The sequence below is a fragment of the Entelurus aequoreus genome, linkage group LG23, assembly GCF_033978785.1.
Source record: "Entelurus aequoreus isolate RoL-2023_Sb linkage group LG23, RoL_Eaeq_v1.1, whole genome shotgun sequence".
NCBI lineage: Eukaryota > Metazoa > Chordata > Actinopteri > Syngnathiformes > Syngnathidae > Entelurus > Entelurus aequoreus.
In genome coordinates this window covers 13,561,103-13,586,102 of record NC_084753.1, presented here as the reverse complement: position 1 = coordinate 13,586,102, position 25,000 = coordinate 13,561,103, and the positions used below count along the sequence as shown (strand labels likewise).

The window sequence follows — 25,000 nt, the reverse complement described above, 5'->3', positions numbered from 1 at the left end:
CTGCTATCCCCGTTTAAATAAGAAAATCTCATTTCAGTAGGCCTTTAATAATAAATGTTTAACTAAAGTGTCAATAAAATTTAAGTGCAAATGGCAATACAGCATCACCATTTTGGTCATAACTTATGCGCTCAAGAAAATTCTCAGTACTTTAGCTCCAAGCTTATTTTTGTTTGATATAGTCAGTACTGCCACAAGTGGCAGTAATGACCCCTACAGACCACAGCTGAGAAACAATTTTTTTGCGGCCCAACACTGGTTAGGAAACACTGCTCTCTATAAGCATCGTGTTTTACTGAAAGAAGGAAAAAAGTATTTCACTGATTTCCCTAAAACCTAATTGAGCCGCCACTTTTTGTAATCATTATGATGTTTGTCTGTGTGCAGCTTTTGGGTTTTGTGAGTACAAAGAGCCGGAGTCTACATTGCGAGCCCTGAGGCTGCTTCATGAACTGCACATCGGTGACAAAAACCTTCTTGTGAAGGTGGACGCCAAGACGGGAGCACAGCTAGATGAGTGGAAGGCCAAGAAGAAGAGCGTTAATGGGGTATAACTGTGTTTTGTTCTTCAGGAATGGTGCTGGTCTTTAATATTATTATCCTAAATAAAACACTGCTTGCATCGGCAGACAGTGAATGCAGACTTTGGAGACGACAAAGATGAGGTTCTGGATGAGGAGACCCTGAAGAAGGATCAGCTTGTCAAAGGTGCTATTGATGGATTAATGCGCGAGTATGCTGACGAGCTCAACGCGCCCTCACAGGATGAAGAGTCACAGCGACGAAAGAGAAGAAAAGACAAAAAAGAAGAGGTATGCAGACGCACTCTTCCAGTCTTTCAGCGTAAAATGATGTGAAAGCTTTTTCAAGAAGGTCTCCACTTTGATCCGCAGGATGACTTGAACACAATTGATATGGAGGATGACAAGAGAGACCTGATTTCCAGAGAGATTAGTAAATTTCGCGACACCCACAAGGTAAAATAACTTTCTAGTCCTCTAGTTGATATTGCAGGTTTTGGACAGCAGCTGATCATTTTAGTTCATTCCTGTAGCTTTTGCACATTCAGCAGTAGTTTACACATGTACCAACATGCAAACTGCACGAGCAATTGGCTGTCATTAAAAACACACTGCGACACATTTGCTTTATTAACGTAATGTTTCATGTGCAAAGTTGAGACACCCTTAGATGGACTGATTTCACTTGTAAGACTTGATTTAGCTGTGACCATCATACAGTAGATCCATTCTGCATTTGTTACACACGCACACATACAAAAAATGCATGGAGACAATGTAAAGTTACTTAAAAAGCTAATCTATTCATTAAACCCCACCATTATGATAGTGATCATATGGTGACTAAAGCAAGATGAATCTCAGAGCTTTGGAAAAAGTTGCGAGGATAGGATGTAAGTATGAGCCTTCCTTTACTTCCTACATAAATTGGGCACCCCCCTCTTGAGGACTGGCAGAGGGGCAACTGCACTGCACTTTGGCCACTTTGACCAGCATCCTTAGCAGCTCATACCATCACTCCGTGCCTTTTGGTGGCGCTCCTAAAAAGCTAAAGAGTGTGTCAACCTCTGCGAGTCCTCTGTAAGCTGTTGTCATAGTAACGATGGTTATGTTTGAAGCAGAAACCTTTTTACAATAACCACTGCAGTAATCGCTGTAGTCTTGACTATTACGGGGTAAAGAGGGAGGAGGGTGCCCTCTCCACAGCAGCACACTGATCTGAAGACTTTGAAGGTACGTGACTCTGCATGTGGTGATGTTGTGTTGTGTGTCGCTGCCATCATTTTTGTCTTCCGGTGCCTGGCTCACTCTGCCTTAGTCCTACATTTGTTAATGGAGCATGCACACAATCATAAAGTCATGTTATTTATTTATTACAAATGAGAGAAAACTCATTCAATCGTGTTTTTGCCATTTCCATTGAATTTTCCTAGTATTTTTTTGGCCCCCGTGATGAAACCTGTTCAAACCAACAAACTGAATAGCATTAAAAGAAGATTTAAAAAAAACAAAAAACATATTACGGTACTGTTTTATTTGCCCAACTGCAGAAAGTACGAGGTGTTTATTAGAGGTAAGGCATTCCTCATCTTTAGTACAAATGTGTTTTTATAGCAATATTAATATGTAGTGTTTTCCCCACATGCTTAATGAAAATATTTAATCCCAATTTATTATTAAATTAAATAGGTATTGCAGTATATTTTATTATGTAATACAGTATTGTTATTATTAAGGCGGCAGCATGAGCACAATTATGTATTTATATATATTAGAGGTGGGAATCTTTGGGCATTTCACAATTTTTATTCAGAATTGATTAGCGATACAACTCGATTCTGTTGGTATATCAATTGTAATAAAACCTTCTCAAAACAGGTTACATATTACAATAGTTTCACTTGGCTGGTGAAAAATGACTTATGGCTTAAAAAACATATTTTTAAAAATATATTTTAAATTTTATTTACAAAAATACTTGGGATATAAATGTACAAAGCAGTTGAGATTTATATTTATACAAATATAAATCACAATAAATATAATACAATACTAACAAAAAGGAAAATTAATAAAAGCAACAGTATCAATATTGATATCAATATTTAATGTTTTAATCCCCCAAAATATATTTTTTAAAGTAAAAAATTGGTGTTTTATTTCTTTACTTTTGCATACATTTAAAAAAAAAAATTGATCTACAATAAATACAAATTTTGAGCACTTCAATATTTTCTACAGCCCTTTGCCTACACACAAACATGTTTTTTTCCCCTGAAACTCTGAGTTTTTACTTACCATTTAGAAAAAAGAAACTACACCTTTGTGGATATATATATATATATTTATATTTATATTTATATTTATATTTTTAACACTGGAGTGTGGGGAAATGTAACCTTTATGAAATATACGTGGCCTTAATCTTGTAGTTCCCAAACAAGGACCGGCTGATGTAGAGAGGTAAGTAATATAACTTATGGAAACTGATGTTTGTTCTTTGATCACTGAATGATGGTTCAAATAACTCTGTTACTTGACACGTGTCCTCGTCTAGACTTTGGTTAGACCCAAGGCTTGTCCATCCTGTCTGCTATAGTCTAAATAGCTGATTGCTTGTAGCTGCATGATGGTGCCTTCCTTCCCACTTTAACGACAAAACCTAAAGCCTTGTGTGTAATACCCATGAAGGCAGAGTTGAGGTGTGTGCGTGTATGTACGTGTCTTTTGAGTCGCCACAAGCTCCAGAGGACTTCTGTACGGGTAAGACCGCTTCTACAATATTTTAATTGATCTGTGCAGAAATGTTGTTGTTTTACTTTGCAATATCCAATGTGTACTCACTGGAATAAAAAGGTTGTTTGTTTTGATGCTATTAATAACGATGCTGAAACAAGCCACAATCCCATCATGTCTTTCCCTTGTATACCGTGTGACCTGCTTTCCTCCCAGGCCTAACTTAAAAGGCTTGTAGGGGCAGCGAAGGGCTGAGTCCATAGTTCAACACCTGTAAGTCCCAAACAACTAGTTCAAGCAAAGACTGACGACTGTTCTTTGTTTTTGTATTTCCTTGTGCTGAGGAGCGCTCTTAAGCAATCATCCCATGTGGCTCCTTTTTCTCGCTGCCAGTGTTCCACAGATCTCTTTAAATATATTCGTGGTTTCCAGTTACTTTTACGCTAAACTTTGCAAGTAAACCTCAGGATTTGTAGCCTTTTGCATGGACGAGAGAAGAGCGTACAAAAGCTCCCGGTCTCGTCTTTATAGCCCGGAAACCACTCGATCTGTGCACTGCGGCAAGTTTGAATGCTGACCGCTTGCCTTGCGCTTGGAGTCACATGACCCCCCGTGTGCCTTCCTCCGCAGAAACTGGAAGAGGAGAAGGACAAGCGAGAGAAGGAGCGGCTGGAGATTGAGCGGCAGAGGAAGGAGCGGGAAAAGGAGCACGAGCGGGAAAGAGAGCGGCGGGACCGCGAGCGTGAGAAGGAGCGTGAGAGGGAGCGAGAGAGAGAGAGGGAGAGAGAGAAGGAGCGTGAGCGGGACCGAGGCCGAGATAAAGACCGTGAGCGCAGGACCAGAGAACGAGAGAGAGAATGGGAGAGGGGCCTAAGCCGAGACAGGACTGTTGTCCGCAGCCGGTCCAGGTAAACAAAAACACTTTCACACACTTTATTACCAGTAGGGATGTATCAATTAACAGTTTTTAATTACCATGATGGAAAAAACGTGAATCATAACTGCACTTTGACAAACTCACGGACTGACTGGCGCCACAAAGATGCAACAAACACGGCGAAACATAAACGCAAAAAGGTAAAAAAATACACTTATCACCGTTCTGCAAAACTTTGTTGTAGAAACTGTCTTCGTCTGACACTCGCATCTGCTAGGTCTCCGGCTAGTTGCTGTGTAAACAAACCCGCCCACTTGGCAGAGCTTTCTATGGTAACCGTAGTAACCCGTATGTCACTCAAAAGCGCAGATTCTACCCATTGAATCATTTTCACTTCCGTGTTATAGGTTATGGTTTAGAGTCCCTTTTAGGTTACTGTTTTTATACCTGCATCAGAGCAAATTTGGGTGTATTTTGAAAGTTTTAGAGGCAAATATTTAAGCGATTATGCAATTATTGAAAGATTTAACCCATTCAACCCTTAGTACTTTACTGCTCGCCTCGACCTTACAAGGATTTAAAGAAGAAAAGATTGGATGCGCATCATGTCTGTACATCTGGAGGGGTCCACAAATTAAGCATATTCTTGCATCGCTAAGTAACATACCTGATTGACGTGATGCTAATAAGAAAAAGGACAAGCACTTGGCTTTCCTGCACAGTAACTAATCTTATACTAGTTTCTGTTATGAAAATTGACTACAAAAACACGTTGGATTGGACCAACAATCACAATTATTTATTATATTAGGACTTAACATGACGTTAGTTTATGTCCACAATCAGGTCTTTGCAGTTATATTTAGGCATAGAAACTTCAACATAACTTTGAAAAACACAAAAACTAATGCAATTCCTTGCACTTTCTTAACATTTAGTTCTGCTTTCAAACACTACCTATGATAATAAACTTGATTGCATCACAGAAAGTTTCTCACACAAATCTTTGACTAAGTTATCGCTGCAGACACAAGCATGGTCCGACTGTAGTTGATGAAAGTGATATTTTTGAGAGCCATTTCCCTAGACGCACTTTCGTAATTTCCTTGATTTATTCCGTATATGAACCACTTCTGTCGGGACTCTATTAAAAGGCATTTCCTATCTCTCGGTTTGAATGCTTGGAACAGCACAGAAAAGCGATGTTTTCAGCTCAAACTCTTCTTTTACTTACGCGTCTCTCACTTGATTTGATGCTTGTCGACCATCATGTGAGTAGGACACCACAACGCTCGCCAGAAAAAGTGCTTGAGTACAAACCAATATTCAAAACAATAAAAGTTTAGCCTTTAAAACAGATAAAATACTAAAACACTATCAGTGAAGCATAGGAAACACAAAACATACAAAATAGTGGCTTTTCTAACAGTGTCTTATCTATTTTAGTTATTTAAAAAAATCTAACTTGGTCAACAGTGTGTATAAAAGTACTTTTTGAGCACATTCAACAATGCCTCGATAACTATTTTCCAAATGTTACATCTCTAAGTATAATGTACAAATATTTCCAGACATACACACCTGCACTACAAATGATCCAGCCTCCATTTTAAATCACATATATTTTTAAATTGGAAACAATCATACAGCATTAAATGTTTGTTTGTTGGTTGTTAAGTTTATAGACTTTATAGCTCTGTCCAGGCCATGCGCTGCCGAGCTCAGTCATCAGGAGTCCCGACAAAACCCGAAAATGGAAGAAAATGCATATTTTGCGAAAAAAAATTATTGCTAAAATTTCATAAGACCCTTACAAAAAATTCAAAAAAACGGACTTGCTTCAGCAGAACAATTCTGGTGCTGTAGTTGTAGGAGATGTCTTAAAACGTCATCAGGAGTCCCGACAACCTAAAAATTGCAGAAAATGCTTTTTTTGGGAAAACTTTTTCACAGAAAAAATTCAAAAAACAGACTTGCTTCAGCAGCACAATTCTGGTGCTGTAGTTTTAGGAGATGTCTCAAAACGTCGTCAGGAGTCCCGACAAAACCCGTAAATGTAAGAAAATGTAAGAAAATGCATATTTTACGGAAATTATTTTTTGCTAAAATGTCGTAAAAAAATTCAAAAAAACGGACTTGCTTCAGCAGCACAATTCTGGTGCTGTAGTTGTAGATGTCTTGAAACGTCATCAGGAGTCCCAACAAAACCCAAAAATGGAAGAAAATGCATACTTTACGCTAAAAAAATTTTTTGCTAAAATGTCGTAAAAAATTTAAAAAAAACAGACTTGCTTCAGCAGCACAATTCTGGTGCTGTAGTTGTAGGAGATGTCTCAAAACGTCACCAGGAGTCCCGACAAAACCCATAAATGTAAGAAAATGTAAGAAAATGCATATTTTACAAAAACATTTTTTTGCTAAAATGTCGTAAGGGGGGACCCTTACAAAAAATTCAAAAAAACGGACTTGCTTCAGCAGCACAATTCTGGTGCTGTAGTTGTAGGAGATGTCTTAAAGCGTCATCACGAGTTCCGACAAAACCTAAAAATGGCAGAAAATGCTTTTTTTGGGAAACATTTTTTTCACAAAAAAACAATCAAAAAACAGACTTGCTTCAGCAGCACAATTCTGGTGCTGTAGTTGTAGGAGATGTCTCAAAACGTCATCAGGAGTCCCGACAAAACCTAAAAATGGCAGAAAATGCTTTTTTTGGGAAAACTTTTTTTCACAAAAAAAAATTCAAAAAACACACTTGCTTCAGCAGCACAATTCTGGTGCTGTAGTTGTAGGAGATGTCTCGCAACGTCATCAGGAGTCCCGACAAAACCCGTAAATGTAAGAAAATGAAAGAAAATGCATATTTTACGGATTTTTTTTTGCCAAAATGTCGTAAGGGGGGACCCTAACTAAAAATTCAAAAAAAAAAATTTGCTTCAGCAGCACAATTTTGGTGCTGTAGTTGTAGGAGATGTCTCAAAACGTCATTGGGAGTCCCGACAAAACCTAAAAATGGCAGAAAATGCTTCTTTTGGGAAAACATTTTTTCACCAAAAAAAATTCAAAAAACTGACTTGCTTCAGCAGCACAATTCTGGTGCTGTAGTTGTAGGAGATGTCTCAAAACGTCATCAGGAGTCCCGACAAAACCCGTAAATGAAAGAAAATGCATATTTTACGAAACATTTTTTTGCTAAAATGTCGTACAAAAATTTCAAAAAAACAAACTTGCTTCAGCAGTAAATTTCTGGTGTTGTAGTCGTAGGAGATGTCTCAAAACGTCATCAGGAGTCCCGACAAAACCCGAAAATGGAAGAAAATGCATATTTTCGGGAACATTTTTTTTGCTAAAATGTCGTAAGGGGGGACCCTTACAAACAATTTTAAAAAAACGGACTTGCTTCAGCAGCACAATTCTGGTGCTGTAGTTGTAGGAGATGTCTTAAAACGTCATCACGAGTCCCGACAAAACTTAAAAATGGCAGAAAATGCTTTTTTTGGGAAAACTTTTTTTCACAAAAAAACAATAAAAAAACAGACTTGCTTCAGCAGCACAATTCTGGTGCTGTAGTTGTAGGAGATGTCTCAAAACGTCTTTAGGAGTCCCGACAACCCGTAAATGTAAGAAAATGCATATTTTACGAAAACATTTTTTTGCTATAATGTCGTAAGGAGGGACCCTTACAAAAAATTCAAAAAAACAAATTTGCTTCAGCAGCACAATTCTGGTGCTGTAGTTGTAGGAGATGTCTCAAAACGTCATCAGGAGTCCCGACAAAACCTAAAAATGGCAGAAAATGCCTTCTTTGGGAAAACTTTTTTTCACAAAAAAAAATTCAAAAACACTTGCTTCAGCAGCACCATTCTGGTGCTGTAGTTGTAGGAGATGTCTCGCAACGTCATCAGGAGTCCCGACAAAACCCGTAAATGTAAGAAAATGAAAGAAAATGCATATTTTACGGATTTTTTTTTGCCAAAATGTCGTAAGGGGGGACCCTAACTAAAAATTCAAAAAAACAAATTTGCTTCAGCAGCACAACTTTGGTGCTGTAGTTGTAGGAGATGTCTCAAAACGTCATCAGGAGTCCCGACAAAACCTAAAAATGGCAGAAAATGCTTTTTTTGGGAAAACATTTTTTCACAAAAAATTTTTTTAAAAACTGACTTGCTTCAGCAGCACAATTCTGGTGCTGTAGTTGTAGGAGATGTCTCAAAACGTCATCAGGAGTCCCCACAAAACCCGTAAATGAAAGAAAATGCATATTTTACGAAAACATTTTTTGCTAAAATGTCGTACAAAAATTTCAAAAAAACAAACTTGCTTCAGCAGTAAATTTCTGGTGCTGTAGTCGTAGGAGATGTCTCAAAACGTCATCAGGAGTCCCGACAAAACCCGAAGATTAAGATTAAAGATTAAAGTACCAATGATTGTCACACACACACTAGATGTGGTGAAATTTGTCCTCTGCATTTGACCCATCCCCTTGGGGAGCAGTGGGCAGCAGCGGCGCCGCGCCCGGGAATCATTTTTGGTGATTTAACCCCCAACTCCAACCCTTGATGCTGAGTGCCAAGCAGGGAGGTAATGGGTCCCATTTTTATAGTCTTTGGTATGACTCTTGGAAGAAAATACATATTTTCGGGAACATTTTTTTTGCCAAAATGTCGTAAGGGGGGACCCTAACTAAAAATTAAAAAAAACAAATTTGCTTCAGCAGCACAATTTTGGTGCTGTAGTTGTAGGAGATGTCTCAAAACGTCATCAGGAGTCTCGACAAAACCTAAAAATGGCAGAAAATGCTTTTTTTGGGAAAACATTTTTTCACAAAAAAATTTTCAAAAAACTGACTTGCTTCAGCAGCACAATTCTGGTGCTGTAGTTGTAGGAGATGTCTCAAAACGTCATCAGGAGTCCCGCCAAAACCCGTAAATGTAAGAAAATGAAAGAAAATGCATATTTTACGAATTTTTTTTTTGCTAAAATGTCGTAAGGGGGGCCCTTACAAAAATTTCAAAAAAACAAACTTGCCTCAGCAGTAAATTTCTGGTGCTGTAGTCGTAGGAGATGTCTCAAAACGTCATCAGGACTCCCGACAAAACCCGAAAATGGAAGAAAATGCATATTTTACGGAAAAAAAATATTTAGCTAAAATGTCGTAAAAAAAAAAAAAAAATGGACTTGCTTCAGCAGCACAATTCTGTTGCTGTAGTTGTAGAAGATGTTTTAAAACGTCATCAGGAGTCCCGACAAAACCCGAAAATGGAAGAAAATGCATATTTTTGGGAATTTTTTTTTTGCTAAAATGTCGTAAGGGGGGCACCCTTACAAAAAATTAAAAAAAAACGGACTTGCTTCAGCAGCACAATTCTGGTGCTGTAGTTGTAGGAGATGTCTTAAAACGTCATCACGAGTCCCGACAAAACTTAAAAATGGCAGAAAATGCTTTTTTTGGGAAAACTTTTTTTCACCAAAAAAACATAAAAAAACAGACTTGCTTTAGCAGCACAAATCTGGTGCTGTAGTTGTAGGAGATATCTCAAAACGTCATCAGGAGTCCCGACAAAACCCGAAAATGCATATTTTACGAAAAAAATGTTTTGCTAAACTGTCGTAAGGGGGGACCCTTACAAAAAATTTAAAAAAACGGACTTGCTTCAGCAGCACAATTTTGGTGCTGTAGTTGTAGATGTCTCAAAACGTCACATGTGTTACATGTGATAAATGGTGTACTCATGTGCAAGATTCCTTTCTACGGGAAACACGCTCAGGGAGACACATTTCCATATTCCTTGTTACACACATGCAAGAGTTACATGATATCCAGGAGGGTGCGTGACAAACAGGTCATCTATCCACAGTGCGAAGCTGCTTCCAAGATACCACCATAGCGGAAAATAAACCAAGTTTCTTTAACGTAGCATTATCACTGGAGGACAACAGGATAAGGAATGGCTAAGCATGCTACACACAAAACCTACTCAGTAGCCTAGTGGTTAGAGTGTCCGCCCTGAGATCGGTAGGTTGTGAGTTCAAACTGCCACCTCATGAGACGTAGCCTCAGCGCCGCCCTGGCGCTGTTTTGTACTGTTTTTGTACTTATTTTGATTATTGTTTCTCAGCTGTTTGTAAATGTTGCAGTTTATAAATAAAGGTTTATAAAAAAAACCTTTGCAATAACAGTACTGAAATGAAGGCTAAAAGGGCATTAATGGGAGCCTTAAAAAAAAAGAAAAAGAAGTAACTAAATAGTTACTTTTCACTGTAACACATTACTTTTTGGTGTAAGTAACTGAGTTACTTTTGAATTTAAGTAACTAGTAACTAACCCAACACTGGACAATCATTGGTACTTTAACTTTAACTTAACTTAAACACTGAGTAGGACGACACAAAAAGCTAACCGCTAAAGCTTCAATTGATGCAGATGTCGATACTATTGATACCTAATATAGTATCAGTGTATGCATGTTACTAAAGTGATTAGATTGACATATATTGTTTTATTGTTCTTAATATTGCAACTTTTTTGGGGGGTGGTTTTTGTTATTGTTTTCATAGTGAGAAAATGCGTTTCTGGATACAGGATGGCTTTGAAGGCAAAACCCAATTATTTAAATGTTAGCCAATAGTAGTTTTAGATTTTGTTTTGTTATTATAAAAAAATCATATGTAGCATTCATCAATACATTATCTGGTTTACAACAATACTAGCAAATTCTAAATGTAATACAATGAAATTGATAAATTATTATGTTTAATTTAGTTACTTGCTATAAAATATTTTCATTTTTCTAATCTATTGTCAAAGTATTGCATCGGGACTCCAAATCTGATCTAAATTTTGACACCTCAAATGATTAATAATGGTCGCGCTTTGGTTTCGCACAAAGTAATATGGCTAACAAACAACTGACTTTCAGCATTTTATCACTTGTCGTGATTGTCAATACAGTCCACATTTTTAATGAAAAAGTGCATGTTTGCAGTCAGTCATGTACATATTAATAAACCATAAGGCCTTTTTAGCCATAAAATCAAATGGCTGCAGAAAATGTCATGTATTTATAGTTTGATTTCCACAAAAGGCACAATAACAAAACAAAGGGAGAGCCTGAGAAAAAGGAACCAGTGTAGTAAAAACTTTATTTAATTCATCAAAGAAAGAAAATATCGATATAATAAAATAACACACTAAAAGAGCATGCTGAAAATGTTTTTGGCTGTTTACTTTTGCAGACTACTGTGAAGTTGAACATGTGTAGGAAAATGTTATCTCTCCGTGTGGTCACAGGGAGAAGAGCCGAGATCGAGAGCGAGAAAAGAAGCGAGAGCACGAGGATGAAGAGGACGTGCACGAACGCAGGAGACTGGAGAGGAAGCTGCGAGACAAAGAAGCAGCCTATCAGGAGGTAAGGATAATATTTATTATTATTATTGTTATTGTTATTATGGTTAGTAGATGGAAAATTATGAGCGTTTACAAATTCAATCATTGTTGGTAGCGCCTTAAAAACTGGGAGCTCAGGGAGAGGAAAAAAGCGCGCGACTACGCCAAAGATGCTGAGAGGGAAGACGAGCGCAGACGAGAGATGGTAAAAGAGCTGGTTTTAAATTATTCTACTTTTATATCATACCTTTCTAAAATGTTATTTTTTTTTCTTTTAAATGTAATTAGAGCTTCTAGAAAATGTAATTGCTATCTGTTTTTTTGTCAGGTGAAGGAAGGCAAGCGACTGAAAGAGTTCTTGGAGGACTACGATGACGACCGTGATGACCCCAAATATTACAGGTAGTCATTATTTTTAGGGTTTTTTGTTGGCTTTTTTAACCATACTGTCATTTTATTTTGGATGTTTATCAATAATTATTGTATGGCATTTATTCTTTATCAGTGTTACTGTGGGTCGTTAAAAAGCATTAAGTCATTAAAATGATTTAGCGAAAATTGAGGCCTTGAATGGCATTAAAAAGCATTAAATATTATATATACATTTTAAATTAATATACATACATGGACAAAGTTTTTCGGTATGTAGAATCACAGCTGACCCGGACATTCGAAAGTTCTCTTGCCATCTGAGATGTGTTGTATCCAAAATAGCTGCAATCGCGCGTTTTCTTCTCTTAAGGTATTCATGAGTGATTTCTCCAAGCATATGTACATGTAGAAGAATGAGAAACATGGGCATGTCTGAATGACTCGCCTCCATCTTTCCAGTGGTTATCTCCGGTTGTTATGAAGCTGGCTGTGGCGCGTTCTTTCTGACTTCGCTTCCTTTCCGAACTCAAATAATGCATAAAAACATTCTTATAGACATCACACATGGAACGGTTTTAGTCAGTAAGAATTGTTTTATTTATATTATGAAACATACAAATGTTGCTTGGAGTGTTGAACAAAGACTCCATACGAGTGAAAACGCTATGGATGATTAGAAGAAGGAACACACTTGTATTTCCAGTTCAAAGCTTCAAACAGCAGAAAATGCTAAGCATTCACCCTGTAGCGCATGCAGTGAGCATACTTGTCCAAAAGATGGCGCCATTGCACAAACAATAACACCTTTTCAGTGTCTCTGCTTGTGTTAAATGAAAACTATTTGCATTACAGCCATCAGCGAAGAAAAATTCATTAATTAGCCACACCGTTTTATAAGCTGCAGGGTACAAAGTGTAGGAAAAAACTAGCGGCTTATAGTCCGAAATTTACAGTCTTTTAAAGCCAAATGTCCCTGTGTGGGAATTTTTTAATCTTTAAACTAAATAAGCAACATGAGCCCATCCGAACGGACGAATGAGCAAGTAGCGTGACGGCAGTGGCAACAAACAAGACAAAACAAACCACCTGACCCACTTTCTCCAAGATGTTGAGTATTTATTGAAGTGCATTTTTTGCTAACAGTTTGAGTCCATTTCATTTTGAGGTTTGTTTACCTGTTCAGGGTAATTAAGTTATTCACATTCCAATTGCAGCGATAAAAAATACTACATTAATGAAATTTTTTTTTATTACGTTTGAAAGTGTCACTTGCATTATTAACATATATTATAATTACATTAATTCTTAATGTGGCCACAGTTAATGTAAACTTTTCTTCATTATCGCAAATGCATACAATTTTGTCTGTACATACAATGTCAAGCTATATATATATATATATATATATATATATATATATATATATAAATATATATATATATATATATATATATATATATATATTCACTACAGTAAATAAGCATTACATTTACATTAAAATAGATGGGCAGATACCTGCTGTATATTCATTAGTGTGGTATGTAAGTCTGTAGTATATTTCAACCAGTTGTCAGTATGATGCATAATAATCATAAAAATATTGTTCACATCATACCTTCAATGAACCAAAACTGAGCCTTATTGTCTTTGTGAAGTTTTCTTATTTACATTATAAAAATGTTTCCATAATTTGCCTGCCTTTTATTCCTTTTCTACCTTTTTTCTATTTCTCCCCTTTTATTATTAAGAGACAAAATATTAACACCAAAGAATATTTCCACGTGTGTACTGCATTTCTAAGAAATATGTAATAACGGTCTTTGTTGTTTTGTCTGAACTGTGACCGTACATAACATGAAAACGTGGCGCTGCGTGGCGCTCATTTTGCCTCCGTGTGACTGGAGGGGGAGAGAGAAAAAACTGCAGCCATTGTTCTGAAGCATGTCGTTGCTGGCTGCGCCCACTAGGGGCAGTGCACTGCAGAAGCGCCTCCGCGACCGAGAGAAGGAGGTGGAGGCGGATGAGCGTGACAGGAAGAGAGAGAAGGAGGAGCTGGAGGAGATCAGACAGCGGCTGCTCGACGAGGGACATCCAGATCCAGACGCAGAACTACGCAGGGTAGGTGTCTCATTCCTGTCTGTGTGTGTGTGTGTGTGTCTTTGTTGCTCCCTGCACGTGTTGTTGTCTTCTTGGCCACGCATCACTGCACCGCACGTCTCATTGGTCCAGATGGAGGAGGAAGAGGAGGAGCGTCTGAGACGACCCCCTGTGGTCCAGGAGCCTGAACCTGAGCCTGAGGAGCCACGGGAGCGCCACAGGGCCTCACGGGACCACAGGGACCAGCGGGACCACAGAGACCAGAGGGACCACAGAGAGGACCGAGACAGACCCGAGGCTCGCCTGGGCCCTGCCCGTTCTGAGGACGAGGTGGAGGAAGGCGAGGATGAGGATTACGACAACGAGGAGGACAACCCTGAGGTGAAACCCTGCCTCAAGCCCACCATGAGGCCCATCACGGCGGCGCCCTCCGTGTCGTCGGCCAGTGGCAACGCGTCCCCCAACACGCCGGGCAACGAGTCGCCGTGCGGCATCATCATCCCTCACGAGAACTCTCCTCCTGACGCTCTACCGCAGGACGAGAACAGACCCAAAATCGGCCTGAGCCTCAAACTGGGTGAGCAGAGATGACCAAGCAAGGTCTAGCATGGACACACAAAGTAAACATGGTGTCTCCGTGCAGCCGCCACAGGAAGTCCCGGGCAAACCAACGCAGGCAAGAGGAAGAAGTTGCCCGTGGACAGCGTCTTCGACAAGTTCGACGAGGAGGAAACGGAGGAACAGCCGCGCAAAAGGAAGCTGGTGCCTCTGGACTACGACGACGACAAGAGCCTGGGGGTGGACGGTGCCGGCCTGGCAGCGGTCAAAGGGCCCAACTCTGAAGAGAAGCGCAAACACATCAAGAGCCTGATCGAGAAGATTCCTACCGCCAAGCCTGACCTGTTCTTGTACCCGCTGGACTGGTCCATGGTGGACTCGGTGAGGATTTCTTATTCTCACTTCCTGGTTTGCAGCCTTTACACCATAAAACTTGAACTCTTTCTCTCTTGCTGCAGACCTTAATGGAACGACGGGTTCGACCCTGGATCAACAAGAAGATCATCGAGTACATTGGAGAGGAGGAAGCAACGCTCGTGGACTTTGTCTGCTCCAAGGTAGCCATCTTGTGACCCTACGCAGGGGTGTCCAAACTTCTTCTACTGAGGGCCGCATACGGAATAATTTTGATATTTTCCATATTCATAACCAATACAATATTGTAACTCTGAAGGCTTTCCTCAGTTTGGGTGACTGTTGAGGTCCTGAGGACCTAAAAGGGTCTCAGTCATGAAAGTTAAAAATAATTAATAAAAACATTTTTTTTTTCTTTAAATGCCTACATATCTATAGACCACCTTCAGACCTATTTGTTGACATAGTTTTATTAAAATTAGTTTGTTTTAGACATATATGTAATATCCCCGCAAACATTTTTTAGAAGTGAAATATTTGATGGGAACTCCACATTACTTAATTAAAAATAATTAACATTGCATTTGGTTCATTATTTTTAAGCTATAACCGTTAAAACAAACTCAGACATACGTTCTTGAGGATCCTAAAAGCCCCTAACCTGACTCTCGCCAGAGCCTTGTAGTTTGCTGAGCTCCACACAAGGATCTGGGACTCCTCAATAGATGTATTTCAGAAGGCGGGACCTTGTTAAAAAAATCACTCCTCGCTGCGTGCCGTCATTGTTGTTTGAATCAAACAGTCGCTTCAGCGCTACGTCACATCTATGAAATCCCGCCCGGCGATCTTGATTGGTACATTATTTTTTGCTATTTTGAAGGAGTTTGCATTGCCTTCGAGCCCAGATCCTTGCTCAGCGAACTACAAGGGTCTGGTGAGAGTCAGGTTAAAAAGCCCCCAATCTAAAGTAAAAAAAAAAAAAAAAAGTCAATATTGTTTCCTAAAACGCTTAAATCTGTAAATTCATTTCAGATTTCTCAGTTGATTTTTTGAGCAATGCCAGTTTTAGAGTAACAAATAACTGCCTCCATGGTGTGTTGCTAATGTCAATATTACATTTTCTCTTTACTTTACACATGTTTGCATTTTAATTCCACATTATTTTTTAAACAAAGTATATATGTTAATAAATTAACGGTGCGCTGAACTTTGGACACCTCCGGCCCTAAAAAGTGTACCATCAAGTTGTAGAAACCCATGCTGGTGTTTTTCAGGTGATGGCTCACAGCACACCTCAAGGCATCTTGGATGATGTTGCAATGGTAAGTTTCTAATGGCAGGCGATGTTTGCAACAATTACACCAGTGTCTTTGAAACATAGTCATACATTAGCAATTTGGCTTGATATCCAGCTATCATTGAAAGTACATAACATGACAACTTACCCTGCACACCAAACAAATTCCTTGCACCGACAGTCAATAGTTTTAATACAATTTGTTAAAATGGATTTATCAAGTAGCTTATATATATACATATATATATATACATTTGTATGTATATACATATACATTACATATATATATATAAATATATGTATGTATGTATATACATATATATACACAAATGTGTATATATATATTTATACACATACATATACATATGAGTGTAAAAATATACATATGTATGTACTGTATATACATTTATATGTATGTATATACATGTTTGTATATACATATGTGTATATATATATATACATATGTATGTACAAACCCCGTTTCCATATGAGTTGGGGAATTGTTAGATGTAAATATAAACGGAATACAATGATTTGCAAATCCTTCTCAACCCATATTCAATTGAATGCACTACAAAGACAAGATATTTGATGTTCAAACTCATAAACTTTTTTTTTTTTTGCAAATAATAATTAACTTAGAATTTCATGGCTGAAACACGTGCCAAAGTAGTTGGGAAAGGGCATGTTCACCACTGTGTTACATGGCCTTTCCTTTTAAAGGCCTACTGAAACCCACTACTACCGACCACGCAGTCTGATAGTTTATATATCAATGATGAAATCTTAACATTATAACACATGCCAATACGGCCGGGTTAACTTATAAAGTGACATTTTAAATTTGCCGCTAAACTTCCGGTTCGAAACGCCTCTGAGGATGACGTATGCGCGTGACGTAGCCCGACGAACACGGGTATGCCTTCCACATTGAAGCCGGTACGAAAAAGCTCTGTTTTCATTTCATAATTCCACAGTATTCTGGACATCTGTGTTCGTGAATCTGTTTCAATCATGTTCATTGCATTATGGAGAAGGAAGCCAAGCAAGCAAAGAAGAAAGTTGTCGGTGCGAAATGGACGTATTTTTCGAACGTAGTCAGCCACAACAGTACACAGCCGGCGCTTCTTTGTTTACATTCCCGAAAGATGCAGTCAAGATGGAAGAACTCGGATAACAGAGACTCTAACCAGGAGGACTTTTGATTTGGATACACAGACGCCTGTAGAGAACTGGGACAACACAGACTCTTACCAGGATTACTTTGATTTGGATGACAAAGACGCAGACGTGCTACTGTGAGTATGCAGCTTTGGCTTTTTTTTGCGTATGTACGTAACTTTTTTAAAATATATAAGCTTTATGAACCTTGGGTTAGGTGAACGGTCTTTTGGGCTGAGTGATTGTGTGTGTTGATCATGTGTTTGAATTGTATTGGCGTGTTCTATGGAGCTAGGAGCTAGCAGAGGAGCTAGGAGCTAGCATAACACGTACCGTACCGTAAGTGCGCGTCACGTACGTAACTTTTTAAAAATATATAAGCTTTATGAACCTTGGGTTAGGTGAACGGTCTTTTGGGCTGAGTGATTGTGTGTGTTGATCGGGTGTTTGAATTGTATTGGCGTGTTCTATGGAGCTAGGAGCTAGCAGAGGAGCTAGGAGCTAGCATAACAAACACGCAGGTGTTATTATGCAGGATTAATTTGTGGCATATTAAATATAAGCCTGGTTGTGTTGTGGCTAATAGAGTATATATATGTCTTGTGTTTATTTACTGTTGTAGTCATTCCCAGCTGAATATCAGGTACCGTGAGTATGCAGCCTTGGCTGCTAAACATTCGATAACTTGACCGTATGTGCGCGTCACGTACGTAACTTTTTAAAAATATATAAGCTTTATGAACCTTGGGTTAGGTAAACGGTCTTTTGGGCTGAGTGATTGTGTGTGTTGATCAGGTGTTTGAATTGTATTGGCGTGTTCTATGGAGCTAGGAGCTAGCAGAGGAGCTAGGAGCTAGCATAACAAACACGCAGGTGTTTTTATGCAGGATTAATTTGTGGCATATTAAATATAAGCCTGGTTGTGTTGTGGCTAATAGAGTATATATATGTCTTGTGTTTATTTACTGTTGTAGTCATTCCCAGCTGAATATCAGGTCACCCCCGGCTCTCACAGCATCTTCCCTATCTGAATAGCTTCAACTCCCCACTAGTCCTTCACTTGCACTTTACTCATCCACAAATCTTTCATCCTCGCTCAAATTAATGGGGAAATTGTCGCTTTCTCGGTCCGAATCTCTCTCACTTCATGCGGCCATCATTGTAAACAATAGGGAACTTTGCGTATATGTTCAACTGACTACGTCACGCTACTTCCGGTAGGTGCAAGCCTTTTTTTTTATCAGATACCAAAAGTTGCAATCTTTATCGTCGTTGTTCTATACTAAATCCTTTCAGCAAAAATATGGCAATATCGCGAAATGATCAAGTATGACACATAGAATAGATCTGCTATCCCCGTTTAAATAAAAAAAATTCATTTCAGTAGGCCTTTAACAACACTCAGCAAACGTTTGGGAACTGAGGAGACACATTTTTTAAGCTTCTCAGGTGGAATTCTTTCCCATTCTTGCTTGATGTACAGCTTAAGTTGTTCAACAGTCCAGGGGTCTCCGTTGTGCTATTTTAGGCTTCAAAATGCACCACACATTTTCAATGGGAGACAGGTCTGGACTACAGACAGGCCAGTCTAGTACCCGCACTCTTTTACTATGAAGCCACGTTGATGTAACACGTGGCTTGGCATTGTCTTGCTGAAATAAGCAGGGGCGTCCATGGTAACGTTGCTTGGATGGCAACATATGTAGCTCCAAAACCTGTATGTACCTTTCAGCATTAATGGCACCTTCACAGATGTGTAAGTTACACATGTCTTGGGCACTAATACACCCCCATACCATCACAGATGCTGGCTTTTCAACTTTGCCGGATGGTTCTTTTCCTCTTTGGTCCGGAGGACACGACGTCCACAGTTTCCAAAAACAATTTGAAATGTGGACTCGTTAGACCACAGAACACTTTTCCACTTTGTATCAGTCCATCTTAGATGAGCTCAGGCCCAGCAAAGCCGACGGCGTTTCTGGGTGTTGTTGATAAACGGTTTTGGCCTTGAATAGGAGAGTCTTAACTTGCACTTACAGATGTAGTGACCAACTGTAGTTACTGACAGTGGGTTTCTGAAATGTTCCTGAGCCCCTGTGGTGATATCCTTTACACGCTGATGTCGCTTGTTGATGCAGTACAGCCTGAGGGATCGAAGGTCACAGGCTTAGCTGCTTACGTGCAGTGATTTCTCCAGATCCTCTGAACCCTTTGATGATATTACGGACCGTAGATGGTGAAATCCCTAAATTCCTTGCAATAGCTGGTTGAGAAAGGTTTTTCTTAAACTGTTCAACAATTTGCTCACGCATTTGTTGACAAAGTGGTGACCCTCGCCCCATCCTTGTTTGTGAATGACTGAGCATTTCATGGAATCTACTTTTATACCCAATCATGGCACCCACCTGTTCCCAATTTGCCTGTTCACCTGTGGGATGTTCCAAATAAGTGTTTGATGAGCATTCCTCAACTTTATCAGTATTTATTGCCAACTTTCCCAACTTCTTTGTTACATGTTGCTGGCCTCAAATTCTAAAGTTAATGATTATTTGCAAAAAAAAAAAAGTTTATCAGTTTGAACATCAAATATGTTGTCTTTGTAGCATATTCAACTGAATATGGGTTGAAAATGATTTGCAAATCATTGTATTCTGTTTAAATTTACATCTAACACCATTTCCCAACTCATATGGAAACAGGGCTTGTACATACATATATATATGCGTATATACACTATCGTTCAAAAGTTTGGGGTCACCCAAACAATTTTGTGGAATTCATTTCTAAGAACAAGAATAGACTGTCGAGTTTCAGATGAAAGTTCTCTTTTTCTGGCCATTTTGAGCGTTTAATTGACCCCACAAATGTGATGCTCCAGAAACTCAATCTGCTCAAAGGAAGGTCAGTTTTGTAGCTTCTGTAACGAGCTAAACTGTTTTCAGATGTGTGAACATGATTGCACAAGGGTTTTCTAATCATCAATTAGCCTTCTGAGCCAATGAGCAAACACATTGTACCATTAGAACACTGGAGTGATAGTTGCTGGAAATGGGCCTCTATACACCTATGTAGATATTGCACCAAAAACCAGACATTTGCAGCTAGAATAGTCATTTACCACATTAGCAATGTATAGAGTGTATTTCTTTAAAGTTAAGACTAGTTTAAAGTTATCTTCATTGAAAAGTACAGTGCTTTTCCTTCAAAAATAAGGACATTTCAATGGGACCCCAAACTTTTGAACGGTAGTGTACGTATGTATATTCATATGTAAGTATGTATGTCTATTCATATGTATGTATGTATGTCTATACATATGTATGTATGTCTATTCACATGTATGTATGTATATACATATGTATGTATATTCATATGTATGTATATATATATTCATATGTACGTATGTATGTCTATTCATATGTATGTATGTCTATTCATATGTATATACATATGTACATATGTATATACATTTGTATGTATGTATGTACATATGCATGTATGTATGTATATACATATGCATGTATGTATATACTAGGGCTGCAACAACTAATCGATTAAAATCGATTATTAAAATAGTTGCCGATTAATTTAGTCATCGATTCGTTGGATCTATGCTATGCGCATGCGCAGAGGTTTCTTTTTTTTTAAATACATTTTTATTTTTTTTTTTTTAAATAAACCTTTACTTATAAACTGCAACATTTACAAACAGCTGAGAAACAATAATCAAAATAAGTATGGTGCCAGTATGCTGTTTTTTTTTCAATAAAAAACTGGATAGGATAGAAATGTAGTTTGTCTCTTTTATCCGATTATTAAACGATTAATCGAAGTAATAATTGACAGATTAATCGATTATCAAATTAATCGTTAGTTGCAGCCCTAGTATATACATATGTATGTATATACGTATTTATATATACACATATGTATGTATGTATGTATGTACATGTGTATGTATGTCTATTCATATGTATGAATGTCTATTCATATGTATGAATGTCTATTCATATGTATGTATGTATATACATATGTATGTATATACATATGTATGTATATACATATGTATTTATGTATATACATATGTATGTATATACATATGTATGGATATATATATGATAAATAAATGATAAATGGGTTATACTTGTATAGCGCTTTTCTACCTTCAAGGTACTCAAAGCGCTTTGACAGTATTTCCACATTCACACACTGATGGCGGGAGCTGCCATGCAAGGCGCTAACCAGCAGCCATCAGGAGCAAGGGTGAAGTGTCTTGCCCAAGGACACAATGGACGTGACTAGGAAGGTAGAAGGTGGGGATTGAACCCCAGTAACCAGCAACACTCCGATTGCTGGCACAGCCACTCTACCAACTTCGCCACGCCGTCCCGTATACATATGCATGTATGTATGTCTTCATATGTATGTATGTATATATGTACATATGTATGTATATACATATGCATGTATGTATATACATATGCATGTATGTATATACGTATGTATGTATATATACATACATACATACATATGTATATATACATACATACACATATATATGTATATACATAAATGCAAACGTATCATGTATGTATATACATATGCATGCATGTATGTATGTATATACATATGCATGTATGTATGTATATACATATGCATGTATGTATGTATATTCAAATGCATGTATGTATGTATATACATATGCATGTATGTATGTATATTCAAATGCATGTATGTATGTATATACATATGCATGTATATATGTATATACATATGCATGCATGTATGTATATACATATGCATGGATGTATGTATATACATGCATATGTATATGCATGCATGCATATGTATATACATGTATGCATATGTATATACATACATGCATATATATATATATACATGCATATGTATGTATATTCATATGTATATACATATGTATATATATACATACATATATATACACATATATATGTATATACATAAATACAAATGTATCATGTATGTATGTACATATGCTTACATGTATGTATATACATATGCATGCATGTATATGCATGCATGCATGTATGTATATACATACATGCATGTATGTATATACATATGCATGCATATACATATGCATGCATGTATATACATATGCATGCATGCATGTATATACATATGCATGTATGTATGTACATATGTATGTACATATGTATGCATGTATATACATATGCATGTATATACATATGCATGTATATATGTATATACATATGCATATCCATATGTATATACATATGCATATACATATGCATATACATGTGTATATACATATACATATGTATATACATATGCATATGTACATGTATATACATATGCATACATGTATATACATATGCATGTATATACATATGCATGTATATACATATGCATGTATACATGTATATACATATGCATGTATACATGTATATACATATGCATGCATACATGTATATACATATGCATGTATGTATGTATATACATATGCATGTATGTATGTATATACATATGCATGTATGTATGTATATTCAAATGTATGTATATACATATGCATGCATATATGTATATACATATGCATGCATGTATGTATATACATATGCATGCATGTATGTATATACATGCATATGTATATGCATGCATGTATGTATATACATGCATATGTATATGCATGCATGTATGTATATACATGCATATGTATATGCATGCATGCATATGTATATACATACATGCATGCATATACATACATGCATATATATATACATACATGCATGCATGCATGTATATACATATGCATGCATATGTATGTATATTCATATGTATATACATATGTGTGTATATATATATATACATACATATATATACACATATATGTATATACATAAATACAAATGTATCATGTATGTATATACATATGCTTACATGTATGTATATACATATGCATGCATGTATATACATATGCATGCATGTATGTATATACATATGCATGCATGTATATACATATGCATGCATGTATGTATATACATATGCATGCATGTATGTATATACATATGCATGCATGTATGTATATACATATGCATGCATGTATATACATATGCATGCATGCATGTATATACATATGCATGTATGTATGTACATATGCATGTATGTACATATGCATGTATATACATATGCATGTATATACATATGCATGTATACATGTATATACATATGCATGTATACATGTATATACATATGCATATATGCATGTATACATGTATATGCATATACATATATACATGCATATGTATATACATATGCACATATGTATATACATATGCGCATATGTATATACATATGCACATATGCATATACATATGTATATGCACATGTATATACATATGCATATACATGCATATGTATATACATATATACATGCATATACATATGCATATACATATGTATATGCACATGTATATACATATGCACATGTATATACATATGCACATACATATGCACATGTATATACATATGCATATGTATATACAAGCATATGTATATACATATGCACATACATATGCACATGTATATACATATGCATATGTATATACATGCATATGTATATACATATATACATGCATATGTATATACATATATACATGCATATGTATATACATATATACATGCATATGTATATACATATATACATGCATATGTATATACATATATACATGCATATGTATATACATATATACATGCATATGTATATACATATATACATTCATATGTATATGCATATACATATGCATGTATACATGCATATACATATGCATGTATATATGTATATACATATGCATATGTATATACATATGCATATACATATGTATATACATATGTGCATATGTATATACATATGCATATACATATGAATGTATATATGTATATACATATGCATGTATATACATATGCATGTATATACATACATGCATATGTATATAGATACATATATGTATATATACATATGCATATACATATGTATACACATATATGTATATACATATACGCATATGTATATACATATATGTATATACATACATGCATATGTATATACATACATGCATATGTATATAGATACATATATGTATATACATGTGTATATACACATGCATATGTATATACATATATGTATATACATATGTATATACATATGTGCATATGTATATACATATACGCATATGTATATACATATACGCATATGTATATACATATACGCAGATGTATATACATATACGCATATGTATATACGCATATGTATATACATATACGCATATGTATATACGCATATGTATATACGCATATGTATATACATACATGCATATGTATATACATACATGCATATGTATATACATATGTATATACACATGCATATGTATATACATATGTGCATATGTATATACATATGTGCATATGTATATACATATGTGCATATGTATACACATATGTATATACATATACGCATATGTATATACATATACGCAGATGTATATACATATACGCAGATGTATATACATATACGCAGATGTATATAGATACATATATGTATATACACATGCATATGTATATATATATACATATATGTATCTATATGC

General features: G+C 36.7%; 1 protein-coding gene across 1 annotated transcript in view; it reads left to right on the top strand.

Moving 5' to 3' along the window:
• rbm25b (RNA binding motif protein 25b) overlaps positions 1–25,000 on the top strand; it is a 38,975-nt gene that overhangs the window by 13,041 nt on the left and 934 nt on the right. Inside the window, exons 5-16 of the mRNA XM_062034658.1 lie at positions 388–548; positions 630–812; positions 894–977; positions 3,888–4,165; positions 11,423–11,540; positions 11,634–11,723; positions 11,847–11,920; positions 13,858–14,008; positions 14,120–14,564; positions 14,631–14,926; positions 15,004–15,102; positions 16,174–16,221. Coding sequence (XP_061890642.1) covers positions 388–548; positions 630–812; positions 894–977; positions 3,888–4,165; positions 11,423–11,540; positions 11,634–11,723; positions 11,847–11,920; positions 13,858–14,008; positions 14,120–14,564; positions 14,631–14,926; positions 15,004–15,102; positions 16,174–16,221 — 2,027 coding nt within the window. The remainder of the gene's footprint in view (positions 1–387; positions 549–629; positions 813–893; positions 978–3,887; positions 4,166–11,422; positions 11,541–11,633; positions 11,724–11,846; positions 11,921–13,857; positions 14,009–14,119; positions 14,565–14,630; positions 14,927–15,003; positions 15,103–16,173; positions 16,222–25,000) is intronic.